Source organism: Anthonomus grandis, chromosome 4 (genome assembly GCF_022605725.1).
Source record: "Anthonomus grandis grandis chromosome 4, icAntGran1.3, whole genome shotgun sequence".
NCBI classification, from domain to species: domain Eukaryota; kingdom Metazoa; phylum Arthropoda; class Insecta; order Coleoptera; family Curculionidae; genus Anthonomus; species Anthonomus grandis.
The window spans coordinates 6392027-6417821 of record NC_065549.1 but is presented as its reverse complement, the minus strand read 5'-3'; the positions used below and the strand labels follow the sequence as shown (position 1 = coordinate 6417821).

The window sequence follows — 25795 nt, the reverse complement described above, 5'->3', positions numbered from 1 at the left end:
ATTTAAACTTCCATTTTTTCAAATTTTATCATTTATCTAATACCTTGTTACTTGCCAATAGGAGTTCTTTCTATATAAATCTGACAACGGCGCATCAACTAGTTGTGCCACCTGTTGAAACGAGAGGTTAGGTTGTTTATATTTATGTTCTGTGGTTGCCGGTATTTCTGACGAGATCCGTAGTAAACATTAGCCCATTTTTGTGTTTTTTTCTAAAATCGGAACTGTTTATTTCCGCGAAACGTGTATGTTATATTTATGTAAACTCTTCGCGTACTTTTAAATCGCAAAATCGTAATTTCGGACTAGAAAAATCCTCGGAAAAACCGGTTCTCGGTCGCGGTTTTATTTGTTTATATCAGACTTTAATACTTTAGTTCGTGTTTAATCTAATGTTTTTCTCCTAGTTCGGCTTGTAGTTTATACCAGAGTGTAAATATGCCTCAAAAGTGTTGTGTTCCGGGTTGTAACGGAAACTATAAAAACGGACCTAAAATGCATGTCTTCGGTTTTCCTAAGGATATACCTAAATCTAAGGGGAAAATGGGTAAAAGCCATACACAGAGATGACTTTGAGCCCACAAACAACACCAAAGTATGTGAAGCTCATTTTCCTGAAGGTAGTATAATAAAGAGTACTTTATTATACGTTTTATTATACATATTAAGTTCAAGATTCCAACACAGGTAAAATTTTTACAATAGAATTACTAAAACCATGACTGAAACTTTTGAAACTTTTTTATATAGCGAGCCAGTTTGTGTTTTAACATCAAAATTTAAAACTCCATATACTTCTCATAGTTTAGATGATTTATATGCAATACTTGAAGCAATAGACCTTACTATTATTACCCTGCCTTTGGAGGAAAATGTTACCAATAATAACAACCCCGACTGTGACTTAAATCTGCCACCCACAAATACTGCTACCGAGACTGCTACCAAGACCCTTGGCAATACTATTCTCGATCATGCCAAATCATCAAATGACATAAATAAAATGAAATGTGTGTTCGATTTTGTGTCAAACATACTAAAAAGTTTTAAAAACATTGAAGACAACAAAATAGTGCATTCTTTAGATTTTATTTGTGAACAATTAGCTTTGCTTACAACTGCAAAGGAAAGGTACAGATATTCAAGTAGTACAATAATTTTGATTTCTATAATCTATACTATTAGTCCTCATGCATACCAGTATTTAAGAGATTATGGATCCCTAATTTTACCACATCCTCAAACTATAATGGGTATTTGTAACAAACACATGACCGATCCCCACATAGATGAAAAAAAAATGTTTTTAACTTATGCCCGAAATGTGTTTAGTTTACTAAAGGATCATGGGAGATTTGTGACACTACTTTTTGATGAAATTCAGATTGACCCTTACATGGACTATAAAGGCGGTAATATCACTGGAACATCAGTCAATAATAAGTCTCTAGCTTCCTCGGCATTTACTTTTATGATTACAAGTGTGTGTTCCAGCTTTAAGGAAGTAGTTCACATAGCTCCCATCTCCAAAATTACATCAGACATACTTTATAATTTTATTAAGACAATTATTGAAAATTTAGAGGAGATTGGGTACATAGTTTTTTAATAGAGTAATAATAATTAGTCATTTTTCAACTGCAGACCAATTTAGCATTGTTTATCCTCATCCCATAGATAATCAGAGACCATTATTTTACCTATTTGACACAGTTCACTTACTTAAATGTGTATTTAATAATTGGCTTAACTCTAAACCAGACCAAAAATTTTATTTTCCTGATTTTGACACCTCAAAGAAAAAATGTGCTTCTTTCCCTGCAATTAAAAAATTACATGAACTGGAGTATACCTAAGCTTTTTAAGCTTTTAAAGTCAATATATGTATTTATGTGAATATAATAACATTTTTTACTACTTAATGGTATAAAAAAATAAAAAAAATACCTAAATACGTATGTTGAATTTTGACGCAGATGTAGGGGAGTTGGGAGTCTGCATTTAATATTACACCATAATATTTAACCTGACATTCAACCAGAACTAAAACATACCTTTGAATGTTTCCTGAACTCTATTCTATTCCTAGCATTTTTTATAATAAGCCCTTGAATAGAAATCCCTTGGTTTTTAAAAATCGGTGGCCCACATCGATGACGTCACGCGCCAAGCACTAAGGCCTTGTCTTTAAGTGGGTGTTGCCAGATATCGATATATTTCTTACGCTAAATACGTGTTATTAATTCGTTTGACCGTCCATCCATATCGTTCCATTCTCGATAGTCAATTACAGCGTACAACTGACAAAATTCAATAAACTGCATTATTATTCAGTTCTTTAAGTGGTTATTCGTTTCGAATATTGGTGATTATGTTCAAATGAAATGGATTACAGTCAACAACAAAAACGATACTATCAGAGATACCACAAGGGTCGAATAATACATGGACGAAGTTTATTCATCATTTATTCAAACGATTTTCGATTCTGTCTAGAGTCTGGAAAATGCGGATGACGAGACATATTATAACTCGCATAAAGTTTTACAACAAGCACTGGACACAAACTCACAACAATTATAATTTTCAAGTATCAAGTAATGAAAACGGAACAACATTTTTAGGAATTATATCGGATAAGGAGCTCTCTTTTAAATATTATCATTAAATAATAAACTTGCAAGTGTTAACTTCTCACTAAGAAAAATAATGCTATACACAGACATTAGTAGAATTGCGTACATGGGCTTGTTTCAGAGTCTAATGATGTATGGGGTCAATCTACACACTACTTTTACAACATAATACAACAAAAAAAAGCTGTAAGAATCCTAACAAATTCAAAACACACAGACTCATGTCGACCACACTTTAAAAATTGAAAACTATTAACCTTCTCTGCAACATACATACAACAAGCTCTCCAATATATAAAAAGCAATATTGCTAACGTATCTACCCACCAATCAATTCATAGACATAATACAAGAAACCAAGCTGTGATTTCCCAACATAGACTAACTTCAACTCAAAGAAATTTTAAAATATTATCCATGAAACTTTTTAATTGCCTGCCAGATGAAATAAAATGTCTGCCCTCTAATAAATTTAAATTAACAATAAAAAAAATCTTGCTTCACATAAGTCCATATAACATACAGGAATTCTTGGGGTTTGACTGGGGTACATGGCCTGCAAACTAATGCCTAGCCTGGTGGAGCCACTACTAATAGTATTTGTTCCTATTTTGTACTATTTATTTATATATTGGCGTTTTATACAAGAACAAATGTTAAAAAATACATAATTTATAAATAGTTACAATATTTTATCCCTATTTTACGAAGTAAAATCTTTTATAATTGATTTATTACTTCTTAGCGTTTTAAAAAATATATCTTATCGATTAGGTCACAATTTTTTATAATTAATTTATTACTTAGTATTTTTTACTGGTGTTCTGTTTGATAACTGTCTTATTAACAAACTTGGTTGGGTAACAAACAAAGTTGTTTTTCTCCCATTAGTTTGACGCAGTGGCGGCTTTTGGGGTAGAGCCACAGTGCCATGGCTCTACCTAATAAACGTTGAAAATTAAAAAAAATAATTTATTTTTTAAATTTTACTTCAGTCCAAAAAAATATCTGTATATTAATATTTAATACCAATTATAAAATTAAAATACCGGAACGCAGCCAGTGCAAGATTCCGCAAATTTCGCTAATGCGAAATCGAAGACGTAGTTGTCGCGCCAGGCCCCGTATCGATGCGTGTTACATCGAATAATTACAGCAAACGTCCTTGAAACAATGTGGTAAAGCTACGGCAAATTAAATAATTTTGGGCCGGGCTCCAAACCAATAGAATCTTTTCTAGCAAAACATGCGTGATATTGTTTATTTTGATTATTCATCGGGCGTTCGCAGTTCCGTAGAGATCTTTTATTTTATTTGGCTGGCGTTTTCGGCTTTGTTGGTGTTTTTTATTTTTATTGAATATTAAAAACAATGAATAAAATTAGTTTTTTAAAAGCAAATCCATTTACCACTTTATCATTGGAACAAAAAGTAGAAATAAAGGAGTTAGGGCGACCGTTGCCCGATTTAAATATAGAAAAATTTTTTTGGGGTATTAAAAAAAATAAAATTACTTATTTGTGTATGCCTGTGACCTGAAGTATTGACATTTCCACGTAGTTTTTGTAAGTTTATTTCCTTAAATTTCAAAATTTTTAAGATGTATATTTTTATCTACAAAAAAAAAATTACAAACTGATTGCGTTATATTTTGATAATAAAATGTAATAATTTCGATTACTCGTTCGGTCATGATAAAATTAGATCAAGGTTTGGCCCTACCTCCCTGATCTGTCAGGAGCCGCCACTGGTTTGACGATGCTTAAACTTAGATTGTATTGTAGGTTCTACTGTACAATTGTAGTTGTATTTTTTGCAAATTAAAGATTCATTCATTCATTTTTTATCCTATTCTTTTTGTTTGGCCCCTCCAGTTTTTATCTATATTTCCCTTCATATGTTGAGGAACTGAATCTCTTCTTTCATGAGTAATAGAATTTCTTCTGTCATCCATGATTTATGTTTCGCTCAATAAATCTTTGACATTAGTTGTTGCTTCAGCAAATATCATTATTTGCTCTTTTGTATTATCAGTCTTCTCCGCAATCAGTCTGCATTTGCCCTTTTGATGTCCTTCTTTACTTGGTTCCTTACTATGTCGTTCTTAAGTTTCCTAACATTATAACCGATTCCAAGCGATCTATCGGTTCTAACCGCGATTAAGCCCTCGGTTGACCTTGATCAGTCCCTTTATAACATAACCAATCGTGTCCGCTTGGACGTGTTTGGCTGAAGTAACTTCGTAACTTGTCAGCTGTCGCTGTCATCATTTTGTTTGTTTGTAAATAATACCCCAGACGCCAGTAATGTTATATGTAATTAGTTCTTAAACATAAATATCAAAAAAGAAAACTAAAAAAGCCGTAATAAATTTTGTGTCATCTTTAAAAAGGAAATAATTTGTTGTTTGTTTTTTTTCCCGCACTTATTTCAATATTTTTGACATTTGACGTTTAGAAAACAGTCCGGACGTGGGTAATTACTGTTCCAAATTGATGACGTATAAAGGGCTAATTGGTGTCGTCACGTATCTCAAGCGGTTATAACTATAACCGCTTGGGCGTGTTTAGTTAATACCATTTAGGAACGGTAATTACCGATAGACCGCTTGGAATCGGTTTATGTTTTGGTTGTTTGTTGAATTATTAAAGGGAGTAGAAACGTTATTTAACTCATAGAAAACATACAGGGTGTCATTGAAATGGTGTAAAAAAATTCGGGGGGTGATAGTACTCCTAAAAATTTTAAAAAAAGTTCCTATAACTATAGGGCGGAAAATGCATATTAAGGGAGTTAGGGGCACTGAAAGGGTAAATTTAAAAAACGGTTTTTTGAAATTGTAGGCTTAAAAAACGAGATAAAATTTCGAAAAAAAATCCTCTGCCATAAATTTTGACCCAAAATCAAATGGTGATACTGAAAAATAATTTGGAAAATCGGAAAGGGTAGTTTTTGCAAGGGTAGGGGGTTAATTCGTGAATAACTTTTTTTAGGTTATTTTTTTCGCAACGTGGGTTCATTTTTTAAAAAACTACATACTTTTTCCTACAAAAAAGGTACTCTTGTTGCACATCGCCCAGAACGATGGTTTTCGAGAAAATTGAAGGCAAAAAGTTTGCTCTGATGGGTTGCTAACTGGTTAAAAAACATAAACCTATGAAAGTTATGGGGTTTCAAAAGTAAACACGTAGTTATTAAATAATTAATTGAAAAATCTAAATTTTATGATTTTTAAAACATCTTATTGCTTTAAAAAACGAAATAAACCAATTACCAAAATTCCTTATTAAAATAATGCATTTCTTAATTCATTCATAGTAAATGTTCAAAGTGACCACCATTCATTTCAATGCAGACATCTGCTCTTCTTCTCCATGATCTGCGTACCCTGTGGAATATCCCTGGGTTTGTACGAATTTGATTGGAACAGTCGATAATGCGTTGACGTAGTTGCTCTTCAGTATTAATCGGCACTGAGTAAACCAAAGTTTTCAAGTGGCCCCAGAAGTAGAAATCTAATGGATTAAGATCTGGTGATCTTGCTGGCCAAGCTTGTGGACCACCACGTCCTATCCAACGCCTCTCAAAAACTTGGTTTAAATGATTCCTCGGGGGTAGAAAAAATGGTCCAATAAGTCTATCGCCAACAATTCCCGCCCAAACATTAACTGAGAATCGAATTTGGTGTCGACTTTCCACAACAGCATGAGGGTTCTCATCGGACCAGTGATGTGTATTATGGTAATTGAAAATTCCATTTCTTGTAAACCCAGCTTCATCCGTGCATAAAATATTTGCCAAAAAAAGGGGTTCTTGTACCTGTTTTCTTAATAACCAACGACAGAAGATGACTCGAGCGGGATAGTCTGCCGGAGCAAGAGCTTGTACCCTTTGGATGTGATACGGATGCAGGAGTTGAGTCTTAAGAGTCATCCACACAGAATGATTAATAAATTAGATTTTTCAATTAATTATTTAATAACTACTTGTTTACTTTTGAAACCCCATAACTTTCATAAGTTTATGTTGTTTAACCAGTTAGCAGCCCATCAGAGCAAACTTTTTGCCTTCAATTTTCTCGAAAACCATCGTTCTGGGCGATGTGCAACAAGAGTACCTTTTTTGTAGGAAAAAGTATGTAGTTTTTAAAAAATGAACCCACGTTGCGAAGAAAATAACCTAAAAAAAGTTATTCACGAATTAACCCCCTACTCTTGCAAAAACTACCCTTTCCGATTTTCCAAATTATTTTTCAGTATCACCATTTGATTTTGGGTCAAAATTTATGGCAGAGGATTTTTTTTCGAAATTTTATCTCGTTTTTTAAGCCTACAATTTCAAAAAACCGTTTTTTAAATTTACCCTTTCAGTGCCCCTAACTCCCTTAATATGCATTTTCCACCCTATAGTTATAGGAACTTTTTTTAAAATTTTTAGGAGTACCATCACCCCCCGAATTTTTTTACACCATTTCAATGACACCCTGTATAGTCCAAGTACTGTGGTCAACTGAGATTTTTTTTTTAATTCCAGAAACGTCGGAGGGAATATTCGAGACGGCATAACCGGTTTTAGCGGCTCAGTGATGTCGAAGCCGAGGGAGTTCGCGCATTTGATCAAAAACAAGTTCGGCAGCGCGGATAATATCAGTCAATTGTCGAGTAAGTGTTGCCAAATTGTTGCTGCTTTTTTCCCTCTAAAGGCACACCGTATAAATATTGCTATACAGGCGTAAATTAATAATTTGCGCTTTTACTAATATTTTTTGTTTCACTTAGGTTGGGCAAATGTTACTTAAACTTGAATTGTGAATATGAACATAAGTAGTTAAGAAGGAGCGAAAGGTGTCAACAGTCAACAGTATTTCTTTGAATTTTTTTAACTAGCTTTTACTGATATAGTGTGTTCCTGTGCCCCAAAATGTTTGTCCAACCTTATTTTTTAGTTATCAGTTAACGATTCAAATAAAAGTATACTTGCATGGTCATTTAGACGGTACTAGCTAGGAATATTAATAATTAACTTACTGATTAGATCTTTTTTTCGCACCATATTTTGGAACACTCGAAAATGATTAGATGAAGGTATTTATAGCGAAAAGTTACCTTGTTCTCCCTAGTTTACTCTTCTTTAGTGAATGTTTTAGATTTTGACCCTTTTAACGGGTGATTTTCCATAGTGAGTTTTTTGAATGTAGTTAGTACTATAATAGTTATAAACAAAATAGTCCCAATTAATAATATAATTGATGTTTTACATCAACAGTAAGCAAATACAAGACAGATTATGTTTTTTTTAGAACAATTGAGGTTAATGTATAGCATATTTCATAAATGTTTAGAGTAATAAAACTTGATTAGGTATGCAAAGTACTCCAATATGGTTATATTTACAAGAAAAGTTTTACGAAGCTTTTTGGTAAAGAAGCTCATCAGCTTTCATATGAAACTAAAATCAATGCATGCGTTTCCAAAATATTTAGATTTTTGTAAAATGTATGACAGTATCAATACTTTAAACAATCTATCGAAAACTACTCAAAACGGTTGTATTTACAAGGAAACTTGTAAGAACCTTTTTGATAAAGAAAGTCATCTGCGTTCATTTCTTTGGTCCTTCCCATTTCTTTATTAGTTATTTGACGATGTTACTGCCGCTTATGTCAACGTTACAATATTCATTTTAAAGTTAAATTTGGAACGGTCTAGCAAGCGTAAGAAGTCAAACAATCATGCGTTCTTTAAATGATATTAGATGTAGAATGTGGCAACATTGTGGTTATTTGAGTTGATTAAAGAAGCAAATCTTAAGAAGAAAAAGCGTCAGATCTGAACGGCTATAAAATGAGAAGAAGAAGCTCTTTGTCCAACTGCCTGGAAGAGAAACATGATTTTATTAATTCTAGGCAGGTGAGGATCGAAATATATTGAGTAGATTGTAACAAAATATTAAGGAGAAGAAGATTTGTACTTCAGACAAGAAGAGATCGATAGCCTGAAGAAGAAGAGGGTTTTTTTATTCCACTGTTTGGAAGAAAATATTGTTTTGTTGATTCTAGGCAATTGATGAGCGAAATATGATAATTTACTAAGAAATTAGATGTCAAAAGGGGACTAAGAAGAAGAAGAAAAAAATCTTTCATTTCAACTGTTTTAAACGAAATAATTCATGTCATAGATAGAGAAAAGCGTTAATTAATTGGTCGTTTCGGTTCTGATATGATATGATAAAGATATGATAAAGATACGAATTTTTTTCTGTAAAAATTCTGACAAAATTGATAAATTTACATCAAGTCGAATTGATAAAAATAAATGTTTTATTGATGAAAAATTTTAATACGAGCTAACATGGAAACAGTTAAATTCTAAGGAGATTTGATTGGGGGTTTTTTCGCTATGGAAAAATGAAAATTGAGTTAAGACGGAAATATAATGTCAAATAAGTGAAGTGAGATGCATTTCAAGTTGAAAATTTATGATAAAATTTAAATCAAGACGAATTGTTGAGAAAATCATGTGGTTTATATGAACTCTTTACAAAACAAAAAAAAAATAGACAACCACGAGATAATTGGTCATTTCTTCCAACAAATTATATTTAAGTTTGAAAATGAAAGGAAAGATTGAAAAATTGGAAAATTCAAGACGAGTTGATATAAACTTTTGCCACGATTAAAAGTTCCAAGGTAATTTAATAATGGAAATATTACGTGCCATGACTGAAGTTGGGAAAACACGAGAAAAAAAATATTTTGAAAATTATATTAAAAACTTAGATCAAGACCAATTAAGGGAAAATGTTTTTATGTTAAAGAAATCAAAGTGAGTTGATAATTAAAATAGTACCTCTTATGAGGGATCTTTTTAGAAATAAAATTTGGAAAACCACAAGTCAATTGGTAATTTTTGGCAAAAAAATTGTATTAAATATTAAAAATTCGAGAAAAATTTAGATTAAAACGAATGAATAGAAAATCATATAATGAAGAAATGATGGTGAATTGATGATAAAAAATATTCATTTCAAGCAAAAGTCACAAATAAAAAAAATAAAATGTAACATAATGTTAACAAAAATGAGGAGGAAAAAATGATGAATCCTACTATGGTCCTTATGGATTCAATTACTTTGAACATAAGTTAAAGCGTATACTTAGTGAAACATTTAAGCCGTTTCGAAAGTTTCAAAATGAAATGCAGAGATATATGAGGAGCTGAAAAGATCTCTTCAATTCATATCGGACTCATTTGAAGAGCACTAGTTAATTTCAAAGAGAATCTGTTCAGAGAACTGCTTAGAGATGAAAATCTCACATTAAAACTGAGATTACAAGCCTTGGAACAAAAAGCGAATAATCAAGAACAAATAGAACGACAAAAACAACAATATCAATGCAAAGTGAACAATCCCAAATGCTTTTAACTTAAAAATAGATGAAAACCAAAGCTGTTGTTGGTAATGAAGCAATGCAAATAGGTGCCCTAGGTTAACTTCATGCCCAACCAGGAATGTCAGAAGAAGAAGAAGTGTCAGAAAATTGCCGACGAGTACCGGAGTAAGTACGTTGCGTTCATAGGATACTTCTGCAAAACAAATTCCGTCCATACAAAATTCATCTGGTTCAAGAACTAAATGAGGATGATTATGAGAGGCGAGTGCAATTTTGTGAAATCCTTAGTGAGTAGATCATTGTTAATCCGCGTCTTATTTACAACATTTGCTTAGCAGACGAATGTACGTTTTTCCTTAATGGAAAAGTAAATCGTCATAATTGGCCCTACTGCTCAGATGCCAATCCTGGACAATTTTGGACTGGGTATGAACTTGTTCATACCCAGTTTCCTAAGAAGTTAAATGTTTGGGCGGGAATCTTTGGGGAGTTCATTGTTGGGCCGTTCTTTTTACCCGGTAATGTGAGTGGTGAAATGTCAATCAAGATCTCTTGGAAAATGCGGTCAATCCAATAATAATAGAAATAATTGAAAGCGGATTATGATGAAGATCATGTCGGTTTTCCAACAAGATGGAGCACCTCCATACTATGCTGCTAATGTGAGATATTTCCTGATCGTTCGATTAGGAGGAGGGCAGTCTTAATAGGATGACCAGCTAGATCGCCTGATTTGACGCCACTTGATTTTTTTATAGGGGACATTTAAAACTAAAGTTTACGCTGCCTAACCAGAAATCCTAGAAAACTTAGGCCAAAGCATCATAAATGAGTGCCAGATGAAGTTCTAGGAAATGTCAGACTTCGTTTTAAGCAAAATCTTTATTTCTGTATGGAAGTAGGTTGGGGCCCTTAATAAATTGACCTAATTTAATAAACTTGTTTTATTTAAATGGCTTTAAATGGCTTGGTAAGTATTTCTTATCTATTCACTGGTAGTAGGCTGTTATTCCTTGCTTTTTTAATTTATTATGAATCAGGATCAAATAATCTTCTCAGAATGTTGACAAGCTGCCAATTATTAAAAAAAGGTCTCAGTTACTTTAAATTATTTAGTCATATTACGAAAAAACAACATTAAAATTAGTTAACATGCGGCTGTTTTTGGCGAATATAGTAATTATATATTAATTTAATAAATGCTAGGGGTTATTTCATAACGGCTATAGGGCTAAAGGCGATTATTTTATAACTAGGCACCTCTTTGGAAAATGAAATTAATGCGTTCAAGATTTAAATAGATAAATTATTACTCTAAATGCCTGTGTTTAATTTTTTTGAGAATTTTGAAAAGCTCTTATATCCAGAGAAATGATAGCAGCCACTTCAAATTTGGCAGTTGTATTCAGAATTAAAAGACCTTTCTTTCCATCTAAGATTTTAAGGGTGCTCTTATCCCCTCCTAGGGGATTACTGGCATGTCTATAAAGTTTAAAAAAAAAATCAGTTTTTTTAATAATAACTTAAACAATATTGTAGACATTTTTATGAAATTTGGTACATGTATTCCATGCATCAAGACACATTTTTTGATGTGCAAAAAGAAATATTTTCTCTGCCTACTACTGGAAGCTTGGAAGGCATGTATCTATGACAAAAAGAAACACCTTTAAATAGTTTAAAAACATATGTTACCGAAGCACCATTTTAGTGACATAACAATAAATTATCAACATCGATAATGCTTGCTAACGGGGTTATCAATTTTATTGCTAAAGTTATAGAAATATTCAATGTTTCCTACCTTGCCTTTTTTTATGCATTTCGGGTCCATTTTTCGTGATTTGAACGCCGCTTTCTAGCGTTTGATTGTTCAACTTCTAATGGATGTTCCATTTTAAACAACTTTTCGCGAATATCGCAAACCAAATTATAACCAACTACACTGTTTTAAATTAATTCAAATAATAATTATGTCTGAAAGCAACGAATCTATCTTCTACCAATTTTTAAACCTAATTTTGTATGGGATATTGTCTTTTATGCTATAAATAAATTTCTAGGGTAATAAAGGAGCTTTAGCAATAATAATTTATACCCAAAACTCAATATTTACAAAAAGTGGAGATTGTTGCTTTTGATATGACACGCCTCATATGTTCATAGGAACTTTTTTTCTTAAAATGGGTCCAGGAATCACCCCCTTAAATATTACTGTTTTGGAGTCATGTACAAATTAAATATACCATGATTTTCAAAATCTTTACATATTTGAAAAGTCTATGAAAAACCTTGAAATTCAACCAAACCGCACGGAATTCTCCATTTTATTACTCTATACATTTCTAAAATACACTTTTAAATTTCACTTGATATCTGATTAAATAATCTTCTCTTGTATTCGCTTACCCACACCTCCCCCTCCCCCCCAGATTAAGCTTTATCCAAATATAACCGCTGCGCACGCACTAAAAAAAAAAACAAAAAGCAAAATCTAACTGCACGCCTCTTTCTTCTCCCCTCCTCCTCACATATCCCGTTTGTGTCGCTGACCGCGCAGCTTGGTACGTAGGGCCGTCCGCCAATCAGACGACCGGATCGGAGGGCAGCTGCGCGGACAAACAGGCGGCGCAGCAGCAGAAGCAGAGGGGCGGCGGCGCAGACGACGACGGGAGCGTCGAGACGCGCGACCGTCGAAAAGGGAGCGGCGGGGGCGCGAAACACGGCGGCAGCGCGACGTTGCCGATGACCGCGTCGCAGAGCAGCATGCAGGGGCGCACGCCCGGCCAAAGGAAGTTTCCCAGTGACGACGGGTCCGAGTGCGAGAGTAGCGTTACCAGTGACAGTATTGGCAGGTGAGAACTATTTATTTATGTAGCTTCCAATGGACAATTGTCCAATTTGCAAAGAGAGAAGGCAAACCTAACCTATGAGTTGCAAAAAAATTATATCGATACCAGAATAAAAACCTTAAAAATCGATAAAGTACTATTTGACAATATTTTCGCATCACGGTAATAAATTCACAGAACATTGGCTATTAACCTAAGCCTAAGAATTCAGCTCTATTAGTAAAACATACCATCATACCAAACTAATCTGAGTACTGGTAAGCAATTATTTTCATAATTGGTTCGGTGGGATGAATATTTGGTGCGGTCAGGATTTGGTATTAGTCGTATAAATGTACGTTCAATTAAAACGCGCTTCAATGAATTCGTAAATTACAAATCTGTTGTGATTTTGACATCCTTGATGTTTCAGAGACATGGCTCACTTCACAGTAGTAGAGTAAATTTGGTGAGACAAGTCGCTTAGTTCTTGAGAAAAAAAAAACCGGCGTACAACCAAAGGAGACTTGGTGGAATCCATTAATAATGTAATTGTGCGTATGAAACCTTTTTTTACGACATTTTTCGGTGGTCGAGATGTTTTTATTTCGCAAAAATAAAAAAAAAAACGTTTTCTAAGAAAACGTGTTTTTTACGTCTCCACCGCCCTATCTCTAAAAGTACTTGTGCTATCAAGCAAATTTTTTTTTAAATTAAAGTCAAAACAACGGCGCCTCAAATAACATTTCACGTTTCCTCAATTTTGTTCTTTTTATTTGTTAAATAATAAGAAACTAAAACTTGTTATTTTCCGAAGTATAATTTTGAGCAATCGACAAAAAAGTTTATTTATGAAAATTTGTGTATACATGCAGCGTATGAAATGAAGCCAATAGTTTATAAAAGTTTAAAAAAAATTTTTTTTCAAATATCTTTGATAGTATTGAGTCAGCGAATTTTTTTTTATAGGCCAGAGTTGTGTTTTTGAGCGCTCCGCTTTAGCGCTGCCGGCGGCGGCGGGCTATAAATAGTATTGCAGTATTATTGTGTTATTCGTACGCGCCTGCAGTATTAATCGGAAGTAATTTCTACTAGACTGAGTTGTTTCATGTTTGTGTTATTATTTACTTTTGCCCAAGACAATGGAGTGCATTATATATAAGAAAACTGTGTATAATAGTGACAAATCTGTGATACAAAACCCAAGAATACAAGGTTTGCTGTCTTTAATATGAAGTGCAGAAAAAAGGCAAGATAATATTGGAAAAGAAATTCTGGCAAAAAAAATCTATCTTAAATGGTCCACTAACAGCAAAATATCATATAGACTGTCGTAAATCTTACACGAGTTTTCAAAATATTGATAATAGTAATAATAGGGAGTTAGAAAGTGGTGCCGGTCCTTCGAATTATTCCGCTAAGCATTTTAGGTCCGATGGTTTTGATGTTAGGAAAATGTGCCTTATTTGCCTTACAACAGTAGTGGAACTAAAAAAAAGAAAAACTTTTGGTTGCCGTTCAAACAGGTAATATTATGCACCTATAAGTTATTTTAGTTATTTATAGGATGTTTTCACGGTACATTTATACCTCTTTTTTTTGTAGTAAAACAAATTAGGTTGCGTTATTTATTTTATACCTAATAGTTCAATCTTTTTAGGCAATGGAAAATCTACCTATGACAAAATTATTAAAGCTGCTGAAAGTAGAAATGACATTGAAATGATATGTAAATTAAGTGACTATGAAGATTTATTTGCATTCGATGCGAAATATCATAAGTTACGTTATATAGCCTCTATATAGGTCATAGAAATATAAAATCCGAGAAAAAAAAAACAGTTGTCAGTACTACCATAAAGTCGTACGAAAATAATTCGTCAATGTCTACCTCATCTGAAAGTGTTAGTGATGATAACGAAAATGATCTTTTACTTTCCAAGGAAATGACTGATAATCAAATTTTATTAAGAGCTGCCTCCATAGTACGTACTGCAATGACGGTTTCATGTCAACAGAAAACTAGGTTTCCAACACCTGATGATATCAATGTAAATGCCTTTGAAAATGATGTTCCGCAAATTTTTCCTCCTGTTTGTGTCATGGATTATAGATACAAAATTATTTGCTAAGGTAAATAGTTAAATAAATATAAAGTTTTATTTTTAATAAATTCGTATATACCTTATTTTGTAAATGCATTTCTTTAGGTAAATAAATTTTTAAGGAATAATAATATATATTATAATTTAATATGCATAAATTTCCTGCAGGTGTATGTATCAACTTCGAATATGGTATAGCAGTGATATCCCAATGCCAAGTATAAATACAAACGCGTCAGGATGGAATTTAACTGAAGATGAATGGACTCCAGTTTTTTCGGATGATAATCCAATTCTAGATTTTGTTCGAAAATCATTAAATATTTATTGTTCTGATAAAAACTGTAACAATAAAAAATATACTTGCATCAAAGAGGGTTTAAAATGTTGTATCGAGTGCAAATGCCGTTTTTGTAGTAACGTTCTTGAAAATATCGAGATGGATGCGGATGATAACAATGAATTAGAATATTATTAGTGTAGCGTTTATTAAATAACCACAACATAACCATTATATTTAGCTATATTTATTTATCCAAATAAGAGTTTTATTTCAGCAAAACTTGTTTATACTCATTGTTACTTCAATAATACACGTAAGTAGTTATGTACCTATGTGTGAGGTAATTAATCCATTTATTTATTTAGCAGTAAATTATAATTTTTAATTTACTTTAAAAATGATAAACCAATTATTTATTATAATATATAGATCGGTACCTATGTATGTATATATATGGGTATATTATACATATACAAAGCCAACTAATTATTTAAAATGAAACACATCAGTACGTACTTATTATTACAAACTTTGCGCCATCATGCGTCAGTCCCTTCGAAACCCAATCGTTGCAGCGGACTCGACATGATAGCCGCGCTAAACGCGCAAATCCAATTTTGCCCATAAAAAAAAATTCACTGACTCAATACTATCAAAGATATATGAAAAATGTTTTTTTCAAAAACTTTTATTAACTATTGGCTTCATTTCATACGCAGCATGTATACACAAATTTTCATAAATAAACTTTTTTGTCGATTGCTCAAAATTATGCTTCTGAAAATAACAAGTTTTAGTTTCCTATTATTTAACAATTAAAAAAAACAAATTTGAATAAACGTGAGATGTTGTTTAAAGCGCTGTTGTTACAGCTTTAATCTAAAAAAAAATTTACTTGATAGCTCAAATACTTTCAGAGATAGAGCGATGGAAACACAAAAAAACGTGGATTTCATAAAATCAATTTTTTTGAATTTTTTCCGGATAAAAAACATCTCGACCACCGGAAAATGTCGTAAAACACGATTTCATATGCCGGGTAACATACTTAATGAAACCCAACATGTTTCACATGGTTGTACTTCCAAAAAAAAATTACACCCTAGACCCCAGAATTTACTCCACTACAGGGCGATTTTTAATTTAACAGTTCAACAGTGCCAAAATAAAAATTAAAACGGTTAACGTACCAGCGAACAGTGAGCTAAAATGTCTGGTAATAATGGATGTTTTATCGACCTCAAACTTTTGTATTTCAAATGACTACCCTAAGTGTGATACATTATATGAAAGGGCATACAATCTCGTATCTAATCGAACTGAAAAACAAAATCGATTGACGTATAAGCGAATAGTAGGCAAAAATGTGTGGTAATAAAAGGCATCTTATTAACTTAAGTATTAATTATTTACCTTAAAGTGTGAACAATTTTCCATATTACCTCGCCAAAAAAATTAATTAATGCAAGTTAAAGCGATTTACCAGTAAAAATATATAAACATGAATAAACTATTCATAAACTTAATGAACAGTTTCCAGGGATATGGATTGGCAGGCGTGGTGCAACTGAATGGCGCGCATGGCCACCAGACTTAACACCACTAGTTTTTTTCCTTTGGCGGTATTTAAAAAGCAAAGCAAGCATACGCCTGAAAGTATTACCGATCATAATTTAACATATGTAAATTTAAATGTCCTTAAAAACAAGCCACATAATAAAACTATAGAATATCGCGATTATGATAATACCTTAGCATTAAAAAATGCAACTCATTGTTCGAAATTAATTTCTTGCTAAAATTAAAATGTTTAGTTTCATCCGCTTGATAATATTTACGGTATTTATTATAAGGGAAAAAGATCAATTGCTTTAAATGTGAAATTCGGTACCAGAAAGTGAATTTTTGCCATTGTTAATGTTAAAAATAAGATCTTTTTGATCACCCTGTATCTCAAAATCTAACCATTTTCGGAAAGAGGTTTATTGCGTAAGCTTGCTTATTTTGAGGCCCTCTACAACCCCTCCAAGTTTGTCCCACTAATTATGAAACACCCTGTACATATGTCAGCTGAGTTTGCTATTGAATTACTTTTACCTGTACCTTTATTTCTTTCTTCATCCTGAATCGTTTGCAATATTTTCAGTTAGTATTCTTCTTTAAATGCTGTAAATTAATTTTCTTTTTATGCCCAACTTCGCTTACCTTGTAAAGCTTCTACCTATAAAGCAATTAGTAACCAACATTAAGTAATCTTGAAGTGGCGGAGGCAAGCTGTTAATCACTTTAGAATAAATTGCACTATTACTGACATTTTCTGTGACATCTTTTTATCGTCTAATTAAAAGTTCAACTGTAGAAATAGTTTCTGTTTTCTTTTACAAATCAATTTCTTTTCTGTAATTGGGTAACATACCAGTTGGAAATAAATACCTTTTTGTTCTGCAATTTTTGCATCCTTGGACATTTCTTGACTGACAAATCTTTGCCAAAATAACTCTCTGGAAACCTCATTGTTCTGTTTGTGTATTGTGATTAATCTTGACCATATTTCAGTGGCACTCTCACAATTTATCAAGTACCTATTGTATTTGATCTTGACATTGTCGATAGCAAAATGACTTGGGCGTCTTTAACATCCTAATCTTTTCATGCGGTGAAAGTTTGGTATTTGGGCTCTTTATCTTCCATTCACAATTGAGAGTATTCTTTCTGCCGTAAATAAGATGGTTATGCTAAATTTCCAAAGCTGATTTTTGCAATCAAACTTTAAAATACTACCCGAGTCAAGCTTTACTGCACCACTTGACGCCATCACGAATGTTTATCTTATAATTTACGACTCGATTGTTAAATAATTAGCTATAATAAAACATGAAGCAGCAATTTTAGTACCCCAAAAAGACTCCTCGACAGTGGCGGCTTTTGGGGTAGAGCCACAGTGCCATGGCTCTACCTAATAAACGTTGAAAATAAAAAAAATAATTAATTTTTTAAATTTTACTTCAGTCCAAAAAAATATCTGTATATTAATATTTAAATATATTAAAATACTGGAACGCAGCCAGTGCAAGATTCCGCAAATTTCGCTAATGCGAAATCGAAGACGTAGTTGTCGTGCCAGGCCCCGTATCGATGCGTGTTACATCGAATAATCACAGCAAATGTCCTTGAAACAATGTGGTAAAGCTATGGCAAATTAAATAATTTTGGGCCGGGCTCCAAACCAATAGAATCTTTTTTAGCAAAACGTGCGTGATATTGTTTGTTTTGATTATTCATCGGGCGTTCGCGGTTCCGTAGAAATCTTTTATTTTATTTAGCTGACGTTTTCGGCTTTGTTGGTGTTTTTTATTTTTATTGAATATTAAAAACAATGAATAAAATTAGTTTTTTAAAAGCAAATCCATTTTCCACTTTATCATTGGAACAAAAAGGAGTTAGGGCGACCGTTGCCCGATATAAATATAGAAAAAACTCAAGGTAGACAAAAAGTGCGTTCCCGTAAATTTAATAGGAATATTTATGCGAAAAATATTTGGGTGTGCGGGTGTGATACGTCTAAGAAGCTATTTTGCTTTATGTGTGTTTTATTTGGAGGAGAGGAATCCTGGTCTCGAAGAGGAACAGATGATCTTGTTCACATATGGGAGAAAATGAAAACACATGAAAAAGCCAAGGTACATATGAACAATATTTCTAATTTTTCTATGCTTGGTAAATTTAATATAAAAACTCAGTTAAACTCGGCATACCGGAGCCAACTTATTGAAAAAATAAACAAATTGAAAAAAATAGATATATGTTAAATCAAATTATAAATTGCATTCGTTTTTCTGGTGCATTTGAGTTGGCTCTCAGAGGCCACAATGAAAAAGAGACATCCGAAAATAAAGGAATATTTCGGGAATTAATTAATTTTAGCTCAGAATTAGACAAAACGCTTAAGGATCATATTCAAAAATCAACAGTTTTTAAAGGGACATCCAAAATAATACAAAATGAGCTTCTAGAGTGTATGTTAGATGTATATCATGAAGAGGTGACAGAAGAAATAGGGAACTCTCCATTTGTGGCTGTTATCGCCGACGAAACCACTGACGTTGCTTGTGAGTTTCAACTCGTAATTGTTTTTAGATACTTGCATGCTGGTAAGCCTGTTAAAAGATTCTGGAATTTTTACAATCCAAAAGATCATGATGCTGAATCAATCTTCCAGTGCATACTTCAAGTTTTGGACCCTTTACTTCAATCACCCCAATAAATTAATTGCACAAAGTTATGATGGAGCATCGGTTATGAGTGGATGTTTGAATGGAGTACAAGCAAAAATTAAAGTAAAATACCCTTTGGCTAATTATATTCACTGCTATGCACATCAAGTAAATTTAATAATGGCCAGTGCGACTTCCATTAATTCCGAGACTCGAATTTTTTTTGTAAACTTGACTGGGTTATGTTCCTTTTTTTCTGTTTCTCCTCAAAGAACCAAAATATTAGATGAAGTTATTGAGAAAAGATTACCGCGCTCATCTCAAACTCGCTGGAATTTCCAATCAAGGGGAATAAATACTGTTTATGAAAATAGACAAGATTTAATTACTGTAATGGAAATTATCGAAACAACATCACGCGATAACACGTCAGTTAATCAAGCCAGTGGAAATAAGTTGAAATTGCAAAGTAAAAATTTTGTTTTCTGGCTATCAATTTTCCATAAAATTATGCCTTATGTAGAAGTAATTTTTAATCAGTTACAAAAAGAATGTATGGATTCGGTAAAAATAAAACAAGACTTACACAACTTTGAAAGAGCAATACAACTTATTAGGGATAATATGGACCAAATTATTCAGGAAATTGAAATAAATACAACATCACAAGGTGAAGGAGAACCACAATCTGCGTACCTCTGTAGTAGAAAATACTAAGAAGCAAACAGCTTTAAAAATCTGTGATGCAATTTTGATGCAAATAAAATTAAGAATTAATTTAATTTCACTGGACACTTAGTGGCTACAAATTTATTTGCCCATGAACAATTTTCCGTGTATAGAGAATGTTTTCCAGAAAAGTACCTAGAAGAAACATGTAGAGAATTTTCTTTTTTAAATAAAAATAGGCTTAAAACAGAATTGCAAGTTTTATATGAAAGAGAGGAACTAAACTCAATTTCAGGATCTAGAGCTGTGCCACTCTTGGTGTTATTAAACGAAGACTGCTTAAAATGTGCCTTTGAGGAGACCATACAATTATTAAGTGCCCTGGCAACCATGCCTATGACGAAATCGGAAGCAGAAAGGTGTTTTTCAATGTTAAAAAGAATTAAAGCTTTTCTTAGGAACACAATGAAAGAGGAAATACTCAGTGCGCTAGGTATGTTATTCGCAGAGAAGCAATTTGTTAATTCAATTAAGGACTTTTATAATAAAGTAATCGACAAATTTGCTAACAAAAAAGAACGAAGAATGGACTTTATATATCGTGTACTTTAAGTAAAACAATTCAGTTTAATTGACTATTGTATTATATACTTTTTTTGAGTTATTAAAAACAATAAAATAATTTATTTTACCTTACTATAAATATGAAAAACTGCATGTTGCCTGAAGTATTGACATTTTCACGTAGTTTTGGTAAGTTCATTTCCTTAAATTTCAAATTTTATGTTTTTTTTAAAAATGTATATTTTTATCTACAAAAAAAATAGAAAACTTATTGCATTATAATTTTGATAATAAAATGTAATAATTTCGATCACTCGTTCGGTCATGATAAAATTAGATCAAGGTTTGGCCCTACCTCCCTGAACTGTCACGAGCCGCCACTGCTCCTCGAACGCCCGCTTCAATCCGGCTCAAAGATCCAAAAATATAATAAACCAAACTATTTCTAGGTACGCACGTACCCAAGACCCCATCATGAGAGACACATTCGTCGAACTGGACAAGAAACTGAAATACTTCCAAGAACAATTGGACGGGTTCCGGGAGGCCTTAGACACCGTTAAGTCCCTACAAACCGATATTCAGATTAACACGATGGCCATACAGGAAGAAAGAATCCACGCGGAGCGGTTAGAAGAGCAAATCAACGATCTGACTGAACTGCACCAAAACGAAGTGGAAAACCTGAAACAAGCGATGGCAGACATGGAGGAAAAAGTGCAATACCAAAGCGAGGAGCGAGTGAGGGATATTCACGAGATGCTCGAGCATTGTCAAACGAAAGTAAGTAAAGTCCAGTTCAGAGATCTATTAGAATCATTGATGTGCCGCGAATAAAATTTATTTGTATTTAAAATTTTATTATTCGGGATTGGATTGGATTAACAGGGTTTAGTTTTATTAAGTTAGAAATTCAGGATAGTTGATAGCAAAATACACAATAATAAGGAGGAAGTCTGAGGACAGTATGACCATACTTTTTAGCTATGTTGTCTACTACATACGGCTTTTTCCGTGATTTGGTATTTAGAACTTGGTACTTACAAGAACCAATAATTGTTTATTTGTATAAGATTCATGAAAATAGAGATCATGTTTTATTAAAAAGGTCTCAAATTCCAATTTATGGAAAGATGTGTTTGGGATTTTTTCAGAAAGCCTTGAATGGTACAATGCATTATCCATAACAATCACACTGTTTTCCTTTAAATTTGGAATTAATGTTTTTTCAAACCAGGTTTTAAATATATCTGCATGCAACCTCCTATAACCTATAACTTAGCAGTTCCATGATAGAAACTACATTAAAATAAAAACACTTCTAAAGTCCTTAATTATTCCTTATAAATTTCCCCACATATTTCAATCCTTGAGAATCAGCAAAAGGACTAGTGATAGGCCAAATCATAATTCTCTACTTGCTTTCTAAAAATTTGAAAATTTAATGCATACTTAAATGTGCTTGTTTTAAATTTTAGGATATTAGAAGGCAGAGAATTGTATTATAGCATATATATAGCTTTATAGCATTATACATAAAACTTTTTTTGAGAAATGCGGTCCTGTGCTCCGGGATGATAAACTTATCCTTATTCCTGGTATTTATAGAACAGATATTTGAGTTGTTTGTAATCTTTATTTTAAATGATAAAGAATGCAATTATGTTTTCACAATTAATAATTTTATTAAAAGACCCAGGTTCTTTTCTATTTTTTGCCACACAATTTTAGTCCATCTTTCACCCAACCTTCTTTTGAACCACAATGAATGATGATCATCCGAGATCCCCTGTTTGGTGGAACATCTTTTGGGACACATTTGTTAGAACTATCATTCCAAGTATGGATCTTTCTTCCTCCCGAAATTTTTTTATTTTCTCCAAATATTCTATACGCCACCTGACAATTCAAGTACTTTCCATTACAGCAGCCCTTTTGTTAAACATCTTAAACTTAAATCCAAGTTTTATCAGGTATCTCCGCAAGGAGACCGAGAAATGTTTGTCCCTTGCCGATAAGGTGTCCTTAACCATGTCTACAGTTGGAACCTCAATGTTTTTGTATTTAGAATACACAACTTCCCTTAGCAATTTAGCAATATCCGTATCAAGTCCCTTTGATTGTCCTGCATCTTTCCTTTTTTTTCTGTCTTTAAACCGTTTTTTTTTACAAAATAGCATATTGTACACAGGACTACAATCATTTTTAAACTGAGGTTTATTCCTTAGATTGTTATAGACATTTAATCAAAGTTGTTTGGCGTTTGTACTTAAACAATTACGTTTTAGAACTGCTTGATTTTCCCCTGTAGCTTCTACTTCCCTTGCGTCTTCCTCTGCTTCCTCAACACTAGAAAATGAACTATCAGAACTATGTGAGTCTAAATCATTGTCCAGATCACTCTTATTATTTTCACCACAAATGTTATTCTCTTTCTTGTGCACTCACGGTCTCCATAAGCCAGCACAAACACTGTCCTCTTCATTTGCTAAATTTTCCTGCCTATTTTCCTAGGGTCGAAATATTTGAAGGGCTTTAAGTATAACAACACAAACACAAGTAAAAAAAACACACTTCTTCACAGTAAAAACTGCAAAAAACTTAGACGAATACAGGCCAAATTCTAAATTTTCCACTTTCATAAACGTGTAAAAAGCAAAACCCATTAAATAATAATAACCTCACATGACTCCCCTCCCAACTGTTAAAGGTGATAGACCCATGCAACAGGTCTCTTTAAAAACACGACGAAAGTAGTACAAAAACAGCCCAAAAATATATCTGGGTACGGCCTTGTAATCCTTAAAATCAGTGGGATAGAGAAAGATACACAATCACTTGCACAGCTCAAAGTACCCGAATCGCCAGAACGCACGTGTTTTATCTTTATTTAATAGACTGGCTAAAAAGAGGTGAGAAGTCTGTGAGTGCTGGGACTGTTTAAAATGTTTTGTAAAATGTTTGGATTTTAGTCCGCGGTCAATTTTTTGATATTATTTTCTTTCTAAAAATGGTTATTTTCGAAAGAAAAATAAAAAATAGTGTAAAACACGGGGTTTTACGTAGACTAAGGGCGACAAATATGGAATACTATTTTTTAAACTGCAAAATTATAAGAACTTTTTTATTTTTTTAACACAAAAATATTAAAAGTAATTAAAAACATGTTATATTAAGCTATTATAACTTGAATTTGTAAAAAATAAAAACGTTTCAAAAATCGTAATAAAAAAACTAAAATATTAATATTTCCCTTTTTTAAAAATAGGGTCACAAATATGGAATACTTAGAAAACTAAACTAAATACTATATATAAATGCCAGATACATATGAGGTACATTGCAAATGACACCATGAGTTGCAGGATTTGCACTGTATCCACTGTTTCTCGGATTTTTTGCTTTCCAAAAACTTTCCACCACAAAACAAGCACTCTGGATTATCAGAGACATCCGGAACTTTTTCACCATTTTCGCCAGTACATAATGAATCATCTGAGTCATCATCTGCCACAAAGTCTTCTTCATGTTTTCTCAAATTTTTTGTCTTACGGTTAGCTTGTCTTCTTGATGAGATGGCTGTTGACGTGCTGGGAGTATCGGAATCAGTCAAGCTTGTTTTACTCTGCCCAATTTGTTTTTTAACTTAAAGTCTTGATGTAGTTGAAACAGATGCTTTTGCGGATCATTCCAATTCTGTTTTGTAAGGTGACGCAGATATTACGACAGCTGTCCCTGCTTTTCGGCCTTGATTGCTGGTTTGTTTACAAATGATTGGGACAGGCGAGACCATCTCAGGAGTTACAATATTTGTTGGTGGCGTCGGATTTTCAGTATCTTGAGGTACTGGAAGAGGGACGACAGCATCAACTTCATCTTTTTCGACAGTTTCGGAGGCAAGAAAGTCAGATTCACGAAAGACATTTGGATTAAGGGGAAAAATTCCGGTGGCTTTAAAACCATTAACAGCAATCTCACCACGCTGAACTCTTAAATAAGCCTTGCCGAAAATTTCCATCACATCAAATGCAGTTACTGGTCTGGCATTTTGTCGTACCCACGTTCTTATCTCCTCACTGTAATGAGCTTTGAATGGTCCCATAAAAGATTTGTCAAGGGGCTGAACTTTATGTGTTGAATGTGGCGGTAAGCACACAATCGTAACATTATTTTCTCTGGCCATATTAATGACATCAATATTGCGAGTATGCGAGTTATAACCCTCTAATACGAGCATAACTGGAGATTCAGGTCTAGGCTTTACTGTCGCTACAAAGTGTTCAAACCATTTTGTAAAAATGTTATTTTGTATCCACCCTGATGGATGACATTCGAACTTTGTCTCAGGTGGAGCCCCCTTTGTAAGCTGCGGGCTTAAGTTTTTTCTGGGGAATATAACTAAGGGTGGAACAAAATTGCCCCCTGCACTCATACAAAATACTACTGTAATTAGTGAGCCTCGTTCTGCGGAAGTCATGCTACCAATTTGTCGTTTACCTTTACGTGCAATTACTTCTGGTATCTTTGAAGGCACTATAGAGAGACCACTCTCGTCAACGTTGAAAACGCAGTCTGCAGAATAGTTATGTTTTTCATATTCATTCGTTAAGATAATAAAAAATGACTGAACGTTTTCTTTGGAAAAGCCCTTGGCTCTAGCTTCTAAATGACAATGTATCTGAGTGCCGTCTCATAAACAGCCTAAGCCAGCTGTTTCTTTGCCAAAAGGATTTGGCAGACTATTTTTAACAGCAAGCTGATATGCCATATTCCTTATGTCGTTTCTGGTTAAACCAAAATACTTACTTTCCATATGAAGTAAGTACCTTATAAGTTCATCTTCTAGTTCTTTTGTAAGCACTGTTGGTCGACCTAGTTTTGTTTCATCAGAGATATCTGGATCTTCGTTTTTCTGACAGTGTCTAAAAAGGGTTGTTCTGGGAACATTGTAAGTTTTGGCTGCCTGCAGGTACCCCATTTTCTGTTCCTTAACAGCACAAATTGCTTGTAGCATATCATTTTTTTTGTAACATTTTCTTTTTCGACTACTTTTTGACGCCATACTGAAATAAAAAAAAATCACATAGTTCTATTTCATCA

At 33.1% G+C, this 25795-nt stretch overlaps 1 protein-coding gene across 8 annotated transcripts in view; it reads left to right on the top strand.

The window, feature by feature from the left end:
- LOC126735647 (transmembrane and coiled-coil domains protein 2) overlaps positions 1 to 25795 on the top strand; it is an 80845-nt gene that overhangs the window by 35056 nt on the left and 19994 nt on the right. For 7 of the 8 annotated variants that reach the window (XM_050439711.1, XM_050439712.1, XM_050439706.1 and 4 more), the window contains exons 5-7: positions 7170 to 7297; positions 12590 to 12884; positions 21145 to 21478. In XM_050439711.1, the coding sequence (XP_050295668.1) occupies positions 7170 to 7297; positions 12590 to 12884; positions 21145 to 21478 (757 nt within the window). The remainder of the gene's footprint in view (positions 1 to 7169; positions 7298 to 12589; positions 12885 to 21144; positions 21479 to 25795) is intronic. The other variant, XM_050439705.1, reaches the window with a different exon arrangement.